We start from the raw sequence: 16,855 nt of genomic DNA on the forward strand, positions 1-16,855 counted from the left end.
CACCTGCTCGCTAGCACGGCATCATGTGACCCTTATAGCAAACATTTTTCTTTTAAATAGCGGATATTTATTGGGTTCTTCTGTTATCCATTGGGCAAGAAACATTAACTTTAATCCGCTTTTACATACAGTAAATTCTTATTTTGAAATGATTCATTTGTAGGAGAAATGCAGGTAGCTCTGAACCACCTCAATCACTCACCCTAGTCTACCAACACTTCTTCCAACACTTCTCAGAAAATCTAGTGACCTCATCAGTTTGTTTTATATCACACGACTGTAAAGATTTTGTAGTGATTTATTTTCAGAATTGTTTACTAGAGCTATTATTTTTCAGGGCATGACATACCTGGGGTTAATTCTGTAATAGCTGACATGAACTTAAGAATGAAAAATTAGGACTTGATGCTTATTGAATGAAGAGTACTTGCTCAGTCCCTATTGATACTTTTTTTTTTAACATTACAAGGTCTAGATTTACTTATCTGTGTTACCTTGCAGATTAATGCATGTTAATTCATTAACACATTATTTATCAATAGGCTCCATTGAAGATAATGGAGCTTGCATTAAACAATGCACATCCTTATTGTCATGCCAGATCATTCTAGAGGGTATGTAGTTTATGCAACCCTGCCAGTTGATGGAACAAGCTCACCTGTTTTTTCCAGTGATGTCGTTCCTGGTTTAAGAATTGGTATAGCCATGTAAGATCCCAGTAACTCTAGCAGATGGTAAAGCAGGATGAGTATAGCAAGATTCCTAGGGAGGCTCTCAGGGCAACAATCTCAGGATTGTTCTACCAACGAATTTATCCTTTTGCCAGTGCTATTGGTCCTTTGGAGTCTGTGCATTTGCCTGTCTTGGTTTGTTGGGGGGGGGGGGGGGGAATTCCCTCTTTCCTCCAGGGCTATGATATAATAGGGGAATCAGCTACATATTTTCATAGAGTTCCAAGTTTAAAAAAAAAATTGTGGGGGCAGGGCTTCAGTGGCATAGATGCACTAATACAACACTTGCCTCCATATACGGTGTATATTTTTCCATTGTTGGCTTTAATAAAGAGCCGTCCAACTTGGCAAACCCAAGTGATACCAGAGTGGCCCAGGAGACCATAGTATACCAACCTCATTGGACTAGGTCAAGGGGAAGCATTCTGATTGCCCCAGATTGGAAGATTGTTATGTCAAGAACTGATAGTCAGCCCATTCATTCTCTTATGGTCTGTCCCTTAAACAATCTAGGCCAGGTCATAAGGGATACTCTCTCAGTAATAATGACCACGTTGAAAGCCTATAGGAAATCAGTCTATAGCATATTTCTGAATGTGGTAACTTTTTGAAGCATGATGTCAGGGGGAAGCCATTTCACCTTGGAAAGTATTCATTCTGTGTACAAGAGATATTGAAAAGGAGTCCAGCCCTCAGTTCTCTAAAGGTTCAGGTAGAGACTCTGTCTTGCTACAGCTGACAAATTAGGGAACTCAATAACATGTCATCTAGTTGTGAAATGTTTCCTCTAGGTCCTTGGTCTTCATCCCCCCAGCCCTCAAGGGCTCCCAGTTGGTCAGCATGATGGGATATCTCTAATGAATATGCATGAAAAAAATTTGCATTCCTTTTCCTTTTTTTCTACTTGTGTGTTTGTGTTCTGAAGTTTATTCACGCAAGACTGCAGATTTTCTGGCAATGCATTACGGAAGCACAAAGTATGTTAATGAGAAATACATATTTACAAGAACCAGATGTTGAATATTAAGAACACATTGTTACAAGAAATAGATTGTACATGCTTTCTATTTTCCTTGCTGTTAAAAATGTGCACTGATAAAATGTTCTATATTTAACCAGATTTTCATAGATTAGAAAGTTTATTCCTTTTATTATTTTGGTTAATAATTTTCTGTATACTTTTTTCTTAAAGACTCTTTACAAAACTCAGGTTAAGGAACTGAAAGAAGAAGCTGAAGAAAAGAACAAATACAACCAGGAGCTTCAAAAAAAATTGCATGAATTGCAGAATGAAAAGTATGTTGAAAATTGGGGTGAGAGAGTTGAGTGGCAATTCTGTAAGTGGGTGTCCCCATTAGGTGCCCTAATGCTGCATGGGGAGTACCTATTCTCTAACAGTATCTGGGTGCTTGGATTCTGTCATAAAATACTAGTGTAAACCTGCATTGACATACCAAAATGTAGGTATGCCTGTTTATGCCTGGACAGTGGCAGGTGTAAATGAACATGCCTAAGGGCAACATGCAATGCATGTAATTTACAGTAATCTGTAAATTGCACAGATAAGTGGTAGCCCTTCTCATGTCATTTGTGTTGGATGGAAGTGTGTGCCTTTTCCCATAAAATATTTAATACGCAAAAAATTGATATGAAAAAGGCTTTATTAAATTTGTGTTTCCTTTCTACAATGTGGAATTTATGAACTATGCATATGGACTTTCCTGTTTCAAACTGTTTACAAAGGCTTTCTGAAAGTTAGACGTTAGGTCTACTGTGTCATGAAAGTAACCTTATCTGCTTATGTTATAGGTTAATCTTCCTCTCCCATCTTGTGTTAAGTTTTTACACACTAAAAAATGAGCTTGAGGATTGTTGTTTCTGGAATTGGCTCTTAAAAGAGTTTTAAGGTTTCTGATGTTGTCAACTCCTAAAAGAATTGTCTGAAACTTTACATTCCATTGCTTTGCCTTTATAATTTTGTGGCAGGCTTAAGACTGGATCTACTGAAGCTTTTTCTGCCCATTTTGCATTGATCTGAAAATGTTGATACATATAAAGGGTAATTCTGTAAGTTACGCCTAAAGTTAGGTGCCAATAATGCACATATATTTATAGGATAATAGCATTGAAGTGTTTGGCACATATGAGTGGCAATTACACACATAAATGCTAAGCACTATTCTATAAAATGTGTGCTTAACTCCTTTAGCACATAACTGGGGGCATTAACATGGGTAGAACTTGGGAGTATCATGAATGTTTCATCTAGCGATGCACACAACTTATAGAATATAAGTTGCTTGCATGGCATGATGCACTTAGGTACACCCACCTACTTCTGCCATTGAGTGGCCGCACCTATATTTTGGTGTGCCAGTACTGCCTTTATGCTTGTATTCTGTAACAGCTTAGGCGTGCCTAAGTGCTATAACAGAATTGGTGCTAAGCTTAGTTTTTGTGGTGCCAGTTTATAGAATAAGTCCTTAGCAAAGTACAGAAAAATTTAACAAGATGTGAAATTGACTTTTCTTTAGCGTCCTTGCAGATCATTCTAGACCTTGTGGATTATGTCTGTGGACTGGTAGAATGAAGACAGAGAAAGAAAATAGTTCTCACAACTATGACTCACAACCCCCCCCCCCTTTTTTTTAAGGGCACTGTACATTGTGCAGGCCCTGGGCAGGTCAGGCCACTTACCCTTCTAAGAATAAGAATAGCCATACTTGGTCAGACCAGTGGTCCATCTAGCCAGTATCCTGTTTCCACAGTGGTCAAGCCAGGACACAAGTACTGGCAGAAACCCCAGTTAGTAGCAACATTCCATTTTACCAATCCCAGGGCAAGCAGTATTCTCCATGTCTGCCTCAATAGCAGGACTATGGACTTTTTCCTGCAGGAACTTGTCCAAAACTTTTTTTAAAACCCAGATACGCTAACCGCTGTACTACATCCTCCGGCAAGAAGTTCCAGAGCTTAACTATCATTGAGTGACTAAGCTTTGAATGCCTTTATCTTGAGGGGGAAGGTCTTGTGTATGCGTATCTTCCCAGTACCTCTTGCTGAAACTCAATCAAGACCAGGGAACTATGATCCTAAACACCCCCTTACTGGCCAAGCAGATTTAGTTTTCCTCTTCTTCTGGAGTTGTCTTCTAAAGATTCGTTAAGATTGGAATGTTTTCCAACCCTCATACATACAGAACGAGAGATCCTGTCTGTATCCCACTACTACTACTACTATTTAGCATTTCTATAGCGCTACAAGGCATACGCGGCGCTGCACAAACATAGAAGAAAGCAGTCCCCTGCTCAAAGAGCTTACAATCTAATAGACAAAATAAAATAAGCAGATCAAATCAATTAATGTGTACAGGAAGGAGAAGAGGAGGGTAGGTGGAGGCGAGTGGTTACAAGTGGTTACGAGTCAAAGCAATGTTAAAGAGGTGGGCTTTCAGTCTAGATTTAAAGGTGGCCAAGGATGGGGCAAGACGTATGGGCTCAGGAAGTTTATTCCAGGCGTAGGGTGCAGCGAGACAGAAGGCGCGAAGTCTGGAGTTGGCAGTAGTGGAGAACGGGAACAGATAAGAAGGATTTATCCATGGAGCGGAGTGCACGGGAAGGGGTGTAGGGAAGGACGAGTGTGGAGAGATACTGGGGAGCAGCAGAGTGAGTACATTTATAGGTTAGTAAAAGAAGTTTGAACAGGATGCGAAAACGGATAGGGAGCCAGTGAAGCGACTTGAGGAGAGGGGTAGTATGAGTAAAGCGACCCTGGCGGAAGACGAGACGGGGCAGCAGAGTTTGAAACTGATTGGAGAGGGGACTAAGTGGGAGGCCAGCAAGAAGCAGATTGCAGTAGTCTAACGAGAGGTGACAAGAGTGTGGATGAGGGTTTTGTTAGAGTGCTCGGAAAGAAAGGGGCGGATTTTACGGATGTGTAAAGAAGAACGACAGGTCTTGGCGGTCTGCTGGATATGAGCAGAGAAGGAGAGAGAAGCCTCCAATCCCTGGCCTTCATGGCTTGGATGTTGGGAGCATAGAATTTGAATCCTTAGATTTACCAGTTAAGTAGAGCTCAGCTGCCTCTTAGTTTAAAGCAGTGGTTTCTCAACCCAGTCCTTTGGACATGCTAGATTTTAGGATACCCACAATGAATATGCATGAGGTACATTTGCATGCACTGCTTCCATTCCTATAACCTAATCCATTCTGTCTCCTCTTCCTCAACTATGTATTTCTCTCCTCTTGGAACTGGTAATCACCACTTACGGAACTATGTAAGCCACATTGAGCCTGCAAACAGGTGGGAAAATGTGGGATACAAATGTTATAAATAAATAAATTGTACGCAAAGCTATTTCATGCATCTTCATTGCGGATATCCTGAAAATGTGACTAAGTGTGTCTCTAGGACTGTGTTGAGAACCCTAGTTTAAAGGAAAGTCTGGAAGAGAGGAAAGCTTATGTTTGTTTATTACGGTCTTGATATAGGTCAAAGCAGTATATAATAAAAAGTATAAAATAGAAAGGAACTCCATTAAAATAATACAGAAACATTCACACACAAACAAGAGGGATAGCAGGAAAGAAGGAAAGAGGAGCAAGATTTGACTAGGCAAGTGTGTCTTTGCTTTTGCCCAAAGGGGGACAAAGCCAAAGGCCTTCTGAAAAAAAAAAAGAGTTTTGATTTAAATTTAGGGCAGGGACAGTTCTGACCTAGTATCTGCAGGTAAGCTGTTCCAGAAGAAAAGGGACCAAGAAAAACAATGCTAGATGGCATGTAGACTAGAGAGCTTCATGGGAAAGGAGATAGCGGGATTCCCGCGGATACCACGGGAATCCCACGGGAATTGACCAAGGTCCACGGGGATCCACTGGGATGGACCCGGATCCTGCGGGATTCCTGCAGAATGGAAGGGGAAACAGAGGACTACCCTGTCCTTCAACTCCCTCCCTCCCTCCCATCTACCTCTCCTCCAGCCCTGGATGTCCTCCACACACATACCTCACACCACCCTGGTAGTCTAGTGCTTGCTTCAGGGCAGGAAAGGTGCCCTTGCTTTCCTACCTACTGCCGCTGATCCTTTCACCGCAACTGCTTATTTAAGATGACTGCTGCTTGAACTCTCAGCGGCCATCTTAAACAAGCGGTGGTGAGAGGATCAGCGGCAGCGAGCAGGAAAGTGTGGGGACCTTCCTGCCCCAAAGCAAGCCACTAGATCACCAGTGTGATGTGAGGTATGTGTGGGGAGGACATCCAGGACTGGATGGAAGGGAGGGAGGGAGTTGAAGACAGGGTAGTCTCTGTTTCCCCTTCATTGCGCAGCTATCATCACTGTACACTCAAAACAAAGCAAACCTATGAGCTGCTGCATCCACGTTGTTCTATTGTGGTAGCATTTTTACTTAATCTCACTTATGTTTTCAAACATACCGACTTGTGTACAATACGGATGTAAACATAGGAAGTATAGTAAAGGAATAACTTTTCATAGAGTAGTAATTTGTTCATAAATTGTAATCAGTGTGTCATTTGGAGGAGCTGTTTAAAGGGACACCCTAACACTGTTACATTCTTGCAGAGATTTTTTTTCTCCTGGTAATGGGCCAGTAAAACAGATACCATGTTTAAGAACAGGTGCTCAAACATTCAGACTTTCTATTTATTTACTTTTTACCTTTTTTTTTCCTGTGCCTAATTTAAAAGAAAAAGGTAGCATGTGTGAATTTGCTCCTTTTGTTTTGTGGATTGCAGTGGTATATTGCATTTGCCTTTTTTATTACTACTGTTCACAGAGAGGCATTGTATAATGAGGGAAGGGTTTCCTTCATGCAGACGTTATGTCCAGTGTCAGTCTAAATGTGCCAACATTGTCCAGTTCTCACAAAAAGCTTTCACTTCAACCTATATTTCCACCACAGTTCTATATACCACCACGGACTTAAGGTCTTATGCGGAGAACAGTTTCATAATGTCACCTGGCTTCTGTCCTGAAATTGTATCGGGACCTTTAAGCTTCTGTGACTACATTGTAATCACTGACTAGAACTCACACCACCACTGTATCTCACAGCACGGTGGTATGATGGTATATATATTTTTCTTTTATGTATTTTGTGTATAGCTTTTAACTTTTTATCTTCACTGTGTGCTGAAAGAACATCGAACACACTATGTGCTGAAAGATCACCAAACACTTATCTGCACTTTGTCATTGTCCAGTCAGCACCGTATTAACTGCCAAATTTATACAAAATTAATTATGTTCAGTGGAAAATAAATCTTCTGCCACAGACAACTTACTATTTGAATATTCTATCACTGTTTCATTATTGCTACCAAGTTATACATATTAAGACAATTTGCTTTAAACTTTGCTTTAATTCATTATCCAGTCCTTACATGCACATGGTTTTGCTTTTTAAACCCAAAGCTGATTCTTAAGGGTGGTTGAACAATTAAGGATAAACTGTGTTATTTCTGACTATACTTGTTTTGGACTGCTTTGGGTCCTGCTAATCTGTACATCTGCTGTCTTAGCAGAGTACAGAAGAAAATGATTTATGCTACTTTTACTAGAATTTTTACTGTTTGTAGAATCTGGCTTTCTTGTTTGGGGGTGGGGGTCAAAGTGACTGTGGCACGGCAAGGGCTGGGAGCTGAGATGGAGGAGATTACTTGCAGCGGGGATGGTGGGAATGGGTTGGAATCCCGCAGGGATGGGTGGGGACGGGTTAGATTCCCCACGGCGATGTGTGGGGACATGTTAGATTTCTGTCCACATGCAACTCTCTAATGTAGACTTATAATGGGCTCACTTGGGAGAGGGTAATACTAGTCTGTTGACATCTAATGACCTCAAAACATGAGACTTAGGAATAATCAGTGAAGCTAAGTAAGGGAGGGTGAACTAGAGGGTTTTATGAGCAAGAAGAAGGATCTTAAATTGTACGTGGTATATGAGTGGAACCTGTGTACCTTAGATAGTAGAGAAGTGACTGAATTGATGTATTTAGCCTAAAATAGCAAGTGGACAGCAGTGTTCTGCTAAATTTGGAGTCGGCGGATTTCAAACTGGAGAAGCTCTGCATAAACTATGTTACAGTAGTCTGTTCGGGATATGATGAATGCGTGAATTAAGGTATGCAGTGATGAAATATCTAATCTCCAGAGCCAGAAATATTCCACTTTTTACAACTGTAGAAATACAAGTACGCGGGCCTACCAGGACATGGCCTCCAGCTCTTACTGAGCTAAATACCCCAGGGAGCACAGTGGGATTCTACATGAGAAGAACTCCTGAGCGAACACAGGACGTGTGACCACCGAGACCACCATCAATGGAGCTCAAACCATCCTCACATCACTTTCCCCAATTTTACTGGATTGAGGGAGAGCAGCAACCGACCCACCCAGGCTGCCGTGAAGGAAAACCAGCTCTCTGTACCCAGCATCAATGCAGACCAACAATCAAGCATCTGCAGGACATACGACAAACAAAAGAGGTAGGAGGTTACTGGAAATAATATAGAAACCACTGCGTATATACGACAACCAGAAGTCATCACCCAAATTTGGCACTTCCTACAACATTGAAGTCAGCAGGCAAACAAGGTAGGCAAACACTGCAGCCAGAGAAGCAGTTCTAATCTTTAACCTAAACAGTGCTACAAGCAAAACAAAACAAACAAAAAGACAAGCAAAAAGTGCTGCAAGCAAACACGGCAGGCACAGACACTGTAGCCACAGAAATAGATCTAATTCTTTAAACTTAAAACAGTACTGCAAACAAAAAAATAGCCAGAGAATATCCTACCTCCTCCCTAACCTCAGTGTACCAGACCAGAACCAGACATAAATCAGAATTCATAAAAAATAAAAATGAACCATACAAAACTAATCCTAGGATTACACATCCTGGTCCTAGTACATACAATAGATACCCTATCTCAAGAAGAACAGAATATCATCCCCATAATACACTCCCAATATACAACAAACAGATTAAACAACTGTCATCAGATGGAAACCAGACCTTACCATGAAAAATTGTCATCACACAAACAAAAACAGGAGAGAAGAACCCATACACACCCAACACATCGATCACACATCAACTAATAAGTATTCTATTAATACCCGCCTTAGACGAAGCCTTTAAACAGATCCAAATAGGATAATATTCATCAGTGAAACTGGATTCATAACCAAGATGACCCCATAATCCTTGACATCTGCCCTCCAGGATACAAAATCACCATTGGACCAGAACAGGTAAAAGAGGAGGAGGCATAGCCATAATCTACAAAGACAAATTCATTTCAGAACCCATTGCGGAATCCATTAATACACAACTTGAAATCACCGCAATCAGGTTACAAAACAAATCTCTCCCAGCTTACCTGACTTGCATCATATTATATCGACTACCAGGAAACTTGGAAAGATGCCCAACCAACTCTCATGGACTTTATATTAAACACATGCCTCGCAAATCCTAACGTAATAATAATAGGAGATATAAAACCTTCACCTAGAGGACACGACCTCAAATGATACACTAAAATGCAAAGAGTTCTTACAAATGTGGGACTTTCACCGGCCACAAGTCAACACCACACACATAAAAGGCCATGCACTGGATCTATTAACATTCAACTATCCAGTGACCGAACCTTTTCGTAATGGAACACCAATGAAAAAGCGTACCTTGGTCTGACCACTTTAAGTTAACTATGACCTTATGCTGGAAGAAGAAAGGTCTTCCCCAAATGCATCAACGGGCCTTATATAAAACAAGAGGTAAAATAGACCCCAAAACATTTTGGCAAGAAATATACGATAACAACTGGGCACCAAAACCGATTCAACTGACTTCTTCACTGTTTGGGGTGAACGAGGCAACGAAATCCTCAACAAAATAGCGCCCATACGTAAAAATAAGCACAAAAACACAATAAAATACTCTGGTTTAATGAAGAACTAAAAATTCTAAAAACGTAAACTAGAAAATTAGAACGAACTGGAAAAAACAAAACATGAACAATCGCTAAAGGCCTGAAAAGTCAAAACAAAATATAAATATAAAATAAGACAATCCAAAAGAAACTTCTACAGAGAACAAATAGCACAGATTACAAAAACACAGTTATACAAATTAATAAACAACTTACTTAACACCAACACGGTAACTACACCAAATTCAAACCTCCACATGCAGACAATCTTGCCAAATACTTTGAAGAAAAAATTACAAATCTACGCAAGAATCTGTATCAGGAAATATGAATCCAGAAATCTTCATAAACGAACTAGATCCGAACCCAAGGGAATACCCGGCAGACCGTATTTGGAATAACTTCACTCATCTAAGCACCGAAATAATATCTCACACACTCAGAAAATTCTCCGCCCACTGCTAACTAGACACCGCCCCAACTATATAATGAAACCCTCCCACCTAATCAATACGTCACAGAACTCACAGACCACCTTATCTATTCAAAAGAGGCCTATTCCACAGGACAGAGGAAATATCCTACTGACTCCCATCCCAAAAGACACCAAAAAAAAAAGTAGAGACACCTTCAATTATAGAAAAACAACTTCAATTATAGACCGATAGCATCCATACCCCTAACAACCAAATTGACAGAAGGCATAGTTGCCAAACAACTAACAGAATACCTCACTGATTTCAATATACTGCACGAATCTCAATCTGGCTTCAGACCTCAGCACAGTAAAAATACTAACCACACTTCTGACCAGATTCAAGCAGGAAATAGCAAGGGGTAAAAACATCCTCCTACTCCAATTTGACCTATCAAGCGCATTCGATATGGTCGACCACCACATACTACTAATAATCCTCGACCAGATAGAATTACAGGAAAAGTACTCTCCTGGATCAGGGATTTCTGACATCCAGAACATACCAAGGTCAAATCAAACTCAGATATATCTCCACCTTGGAAAGCGGAATGTGGAGTACCACAAGGATCACCGCTCTCACCTATATTATCAACCTAATGATGACACCACTGGCTAAATCTCTATCCAAACAAGACCTCAGTCCATTTCTCTATGCAGATGACATCACCGTCTATATTCCCTTCAAACAGAACCCACAGAAATCACCAAGGAAATAATAAACAGTATGAACATCATGGAATCCTGAGCATCAGCATTAAAGTTAAAACTCAATAAAGATAAAACCCAATGTCTTATTCTCTCGTCCCAATACAATAATGTTCCCCCCTCGGCAATTAACGCACAGGGTTTCATCCTCCCAATCTCAGACCACTTGAAAACCTTAGGAATAACAATTGATTGCAACCTAACGCTAGAAAGCCAAGCTAAGAACAAGACCAAGAAAATGTTCCACACTATGTGGGAAGCTCAAACGTATAAAACCTTACTTTCCCAGGGATTCATTCGCAACATGATCCATGTGGTGCTAACCCATGTAGATAGTATTTACGTAGGCTGCAAAAGATCAAATCATAAGAAAACTACAGACAGCACAAAACACAGCTGCCAGGCTCATCTTTGGAAAAACACGCTTCAAAAGCACAAAACCCCTCCTAAGAAGCTTATATTGGCTTCCTATTAACGCTCGCATAACATTCAGAATATGCACAATAGTCCACAGAATCATCTATGGACTCGCACCAGATTACATGACAGAACTTATCGATCTACCATTAAGAAACCTGATGAGAACAGCAAGAACCTACCTAACCCTTCACTTCTCCAGTTGCAAAGGTATAGAATACAAATTTTCACATGCCACCAGCCTCTCCTTTATAGGCACACAACTTTGGAGCTCACTACCCGAAGACCTGAAACTCACGGAAAACTACCTACAATTCAGAAAAAAACCCTGAAAACACATCTTTTCAAGAAGTCTTTCCTCCCTGGATCTGCCTAATCCCACACCACCATACATCACGAAAAGTTCAGAAATGGAAAGCAATAATATTAACCTCTCTCACAACATGTTAATATATCAACCTAAGCGTTTATTGTACTTCTGTATTATGTACTAGACCTCTACAAATCTAAATTTTTTAGCAATATGTAAGCCACATTAAACCTGCCATACGGTGGGAAAATGTGGGATACAAATGCAATAAATAAATAGTAATACTGAGATATTTGAAGGAATCAACAGGGGTGATAGAAAGATGAAAAAGTGTTAAGTGGAGCAGTGGGTTTGGTTAATAATCCAGGAGTCCAGCAGGTAACGGTTCTACTGGGTTTCAAAACAAGTCTATGGGAAGATAGCCAATGAGATAGTGCTGTTAATCCAATTTGAAGAGGGACCAAGCTCGGATTTTATAAGAAGTACTTGGATAGTTTCCAAGTCCCTTCCTTCTGACTCTCTCTCAGGAGTGTTTTCTTGGAGTGAGGTGCTTTCACACACAAGATGGAAAGTTGTCTGAGAACTTCAGCTTTGCTCTGGAAGGAACAAAAATGGCAGTTACTACGATGCTGAATCTGACACTGTTTAAAAATAGCATTACTCCTGACAGCAGCTGATGCTGAAATAACGATCTTGAAGAGCCATTCCAGACACTGTATTTTGCAGTGAGCAACAGCTGATATCAGAAACATCTTTGCCTTCAACTTGAATCCCAGAGTTGCCAGGACCGCCACAGAGCAATGTGAAACTGCATTTCACAGAAGCCGTACTGCGGATATCCCAAGTAGGTTGCCAAGCCAGCAATTACTGTGGTTCAGTGGCTCAGACTACAGTATAGCCGGGTTGCTCAGTTAGATTCCAGAGCTAAGAAGGCAAACTTTTCTGTAGTAGAGTTCTTCCTAATTTTTTCTCTCAGCAGTGTTTTCTTTCTACTCATCCTACTCTTGCTTTGCTTATATTTCCTTGCTGTTGAACTGGTGCTATTTGGTTGAGCCCCGTTGTGACTGCAGGCCCAGTACACTGAGCTCAATTCACACAGAATTGTTCCTCGTTTCAGGGTGCTGCTCTTTTTGCATTAGTCTGTTAGTTCCCTACCTGTAGGAGTAGAGCGTTTCTTTTCTTGATTGACTAGACTCCCTTCTGGTGTGCAGGAAGGTCGGGATGCTCTGTCCCTAGCTTGTGTCACAGTCCTTTTCAATCTATCTTAGGTGCAATATTACTCTACATCTTTTCATACATGTGTCTTTTTATGGCGTGACTCAGTTTTCTCCATACTAAGTGTCATTTTCAAGGAGTTTCTTTTTAAGTGATATCCTGGTTTGCTGAAGGATTCTTCTCGTTCCAAACCTCTTCTTGCCTTATTGGATTCTCCACAAGTATATCTTGAGGTACAAGATTGTCTATCTGATAGCCCAGAGTTTTGGACCTTCTAGGATAAGCTGCTGCTTCTAATTATGAGCTAGTTGTTAACTTCGAACTTCCGGGACATTAGGCCGCCTGTTCAATTCTGTAGTCCAATTCTAAAACATAGTGTTGTATGGCTTAGTGAAATCATTTCTCAGCTCCCTCATTGGGGTTAAACGTCATGATATCCTCTTCTAAAGTAAGCTTTGTAGGATCATTTTAGCCTAGTGCTGCACAGTGCTGTTTTCCAGATTTCTGTCATGTTTGTATCAGTCACATGTCCTATTCTGTTTTAGGTCTAAGCGGGCCCAATAAAATAAATAAGGTACAAGATCCAGCATGGAAAAAAGCAGTAGATCTTTAAAAAAACTCCAGGATGTACAAAATGTTCAGTTTATTCAACACTAAAGAAAAAATACATAAATAATTAAAAGCTCGACACAGCCATATTTCGCCCTCTTAAAGGGCTGCGTCAAAGGCTAGAAACAGAACCCAGTGGTGTTGACAGAACACTTCACCTACTGGTTTTAAACTACTAACTCAGAAGCATTTTGTACAGTTTACACATCTTGGATTTTTTTTTTTTAGATCCACTGCTCCGTTTTTCCGTTAGGTCTAAGTGGGACAGCTATATTGAAGTTTATTCTCTTGGTGGTATAATTTGAACTGGCAGACAGTGGAAATGAGATTTTCAGGAACCAGTGCATCTCTTTCTTTCTACAGAGTTAAGGTAGGCAGCTTGCCTGTCCAGGTGAACCTTTTTTTCTTTTTCTTTTTTTTTTTGTCAGGTGTTTTCCACCCTCCTGTTGAATATTTTGGTTAGTAAGATAGCTTGTTTTGAGTCAGTATTTTCATGTTTCTCTTACCACTCAAACATTCCCGCAAGAAGGTTTTTTGTATATTTGTGCTTCTTGTTGGTTGGGGTAGTTTTGGCTACTGGACCCCAATTAATCTGATCAATGGTTCTCAGATGTAATACGACATGGCTACATCCTAAAATTCTCCAAGCCATTGGTTCACAACCTCTCAATGAGAAAATTGCAGGATGGTAAATTTTATTGTTCCAAGGGAAGGAAATTCTTTTCTTCAGTCCTTGGTTATCACAGGTGTGAGTCACACTCGAAAGATGGGTTATTGTAGACTGGAACCCTTTCTGACTACAGCTGTGAGACCAGAATAATCCTATTCCTTGGACTTAGAAGCATGTTCCCTTCTGGCTGTTGCATCAATGATTTTTGTATTGTGATTCTGTCAACATTTCCAATTTTGAGTAATGCACTGTAGGGTGAAAATAAGTAATTAGGGCAATAATTATTCCCTGATAATGCTTATTACAAGGTTCCCGCTCAGTCTAGGAGATATTATAAAGGAACCTTGTTGCTGGCACCCTGCCAGTGTTTTGTTCCCCGCCAAAGAACCAAAGCCAGGTCACAGATGGTATTATTATAATTTATTGTAGGTAGAAAAATAGGAACACTCTGCAATAGCTTATATGCAATATAATATGTCATACTGATATGCACACTAACAAAATATATTGGCTAACTACACTCTGATTATCCTGAGACTACGTACAGTAATGATTAGAACAGTACAAATGATATCCTAATGATCCTTATGAAAACTTACCATATCTTATGCAAAATACACATTAGCAGCTGTCCCTGACCAAGAGCTGACATAAACCAGTCGTACTTAGATAAAACCACTGCCTAACCCCAGACTAGGAAATATATCACTGTGATCTTACCACCACATTGTCCTGATGACGGCTTCAGATGAGACCAGAGCAGAATCTCCCCAGACGCTATCTCAGCTGTCTGTGTCTTATGTAGTGCAGGTCTTTCTCAGCAAACAAGCAGGTTCCCGTCTCTCCGTTGGTTATCAGAGCCAAAATCTCTGCCACAGGTATTTGCACCAGTTATGCAGGTCACAAGGTTGGTATCGTACAGTCTCTAGCTCACCCCGAGCCTTGCTGGATTTCTCAGGTCCTTCACAGGTACTCCTTCTCCGAGGGTCTCCGACAAACTTCTTCCCTCACTCTCCCCGCGTTCTTCCAGTCCTTTCTGTCGGGTGATAGCCTGGACCAATTAGCCTCTCGTACCATCCAGTGCATGGGCAAGAAGAGTTCTTTGTTTTGTGACCTTGGAGATGGTAACTTCTGGTGCCATGAGTATGACTCCCTTCTCAGCGTCTCAGAGATAGAAGGGGGATGGTTGGAACACAGAATGTCCTTGGCTTCAGCAAGCCTGTCAGTGATTTTCCACAAGCTGAAGCTGGATCTTGCTGACACACAGATGTGCAGGTCAGAGGGTTGCAGCAGCCATCTTATTGTACCAAGATGTCATAGGCTTGTATAGGCCAAGACCAGCTCAGGCTAGATCTCAGGGAAATACCCCTACAGCACCTTGGTTTTAGCAATGGCTTCCATAGCCTTCAGCATCAAAGCACTGATCACTGGGATCCAGATTTCTTAGCTAGTCATTTGAGTTTTCCACTGTCAAAGTGTGGTGGATATGTGTAACAGCCTCCCGATGGAGATGGTGGAGACAAAGATGTATCTGAATTATCATGAGACAAGTGGAATGTGTTAGGAAGAGATAGTGGATGGGCGTACTGGATGGTCCATTTGTCCTTTATCTGCTATCATGTTTCTATGTTTCTAAGGCTTGGGCTTGGGCATGAGCTCCAGGAAATCTGAGTTGTGTTATTGGGGAAGTGACTTCTTTGTTAACAAGGGATCAGAGTGCATCTGTTTTTGAAGAACTGACTCATCCAACCATCTATGCTGAAAGAACCCATCAATTGTCTGCATAACCATTTAATATCCTGTAGTCTCTTGGGCTGCTTGGAAAGCAGCTTGCTCCTGATCCAGTTGGTGACTGGTTTCCACTTGAGCAGGAAAGGAGTTATTTCAGACTTGTACTGGAGTGGGGTATACCCTGTGATGCTGGGTTCCCCTCTCTCCGCCTATTCCACTTTTTCTACTTACACAGCTCTCCTACAATAATACAAGTGGAAGTTGGAGAGCACATTTTTCTGATGATTCAACATTCAGCATCAAATAAAAAATGGCATTCCTATGAAGCAGAAGTGTTTGAAGCTATAAGCCTATTTCAGTCAGCTTCTGAATCAGCTCATTGTGTGGGTAGCTATATACAAGTTTTAGACTCCATAGTGACAACCTTGCCTTAAGTCTTAGGGCAAGAGTGCACATAACACCGTGGTAAACTTTGTTTTTCAGTAGTTGGTCAGCATTTTTTTTTTTTTGTTACATTTGTACCCCGCGCTTTCCCACTCAAGGCAGGCTCTATGCGGCAGGCAATGGAGGGTTAAGTGACTTGCCCAGAGTCACAAGGAGCTGCCTGTGCCGGGAATCAAACTCTGAATCAATACTTCTCCGAGGATAAGCAGGCTGCTTGTTCTCACAAATGGGTGACGTCCACAGCAGCCCCTCCAATCGGAGATCTTCCTAGCAACAGAGTTTGCGAGTTCTCGCCCGCGATGCGCGCATGCGCAGTTGTTTTCCCACCCGAAATCGCTCGTGTTCGCTAGTCTCCTTTTTTCCGCGGTTTGGGACGGCTGTTTTTTCGGTCGCTCCGTGCCCCTTGGAGATCCCTCGCGATTTGCGGGTTTTTCGTTAAAAATTTCTTTTTCCTTTATCTCTAGTGTTGGCCCGTAAGTTTTCTTTCGTGGTCGATTGCGGCTTTTTTCGCCACTCGTTCGTTTTTTGGTGAGCTTTTGGTGTCCCTTTTTTCACCATCGCGGACTTCGATTTTGCCGGCGAGATTTT

General features: G+C 41.2%; 1 protein-coding gene across 2 annotated transcripts in view; it reads left to right on the forward strand.

Moving 5' to 3' along the window:
- ROCK1 (Rho associated coiled-coil containing protein kinase 1) overlaps positions 1-16,855 on the forward strand; it is a 523,306-nt gene that overhangs the window by 365,794 nt on the left and 140,657 nt on the right. For both annotated transcript variants that reach the window (XM_030212894.1, XM_030212901.1), the window contains one exon: positions 1,924-2,027. In XM_030212894.1, the coding sequence (XP_030068754.1) occupies positions 1,924-2,027 (104 nt within the window). The remainder of the gene's footprint in view (positions 1-1,923; positions 2,028-16,855) is intronic.

This window comes from Microcaecilia unicolor, chromosome 1, assembly GCF_901765095.1.
Source record: "Microcaecilia unicolor chromosome 1, aMicUni1.1, whole genome shotgun sequence".
In the NCBI taxonomy this organism is placed as follows: Eukaryota; Metazoa; Chordata; class Amphibia; order Gymnophiona; family Siphonopidae; genus Microcaecilia; species Microcaecilia unicolor.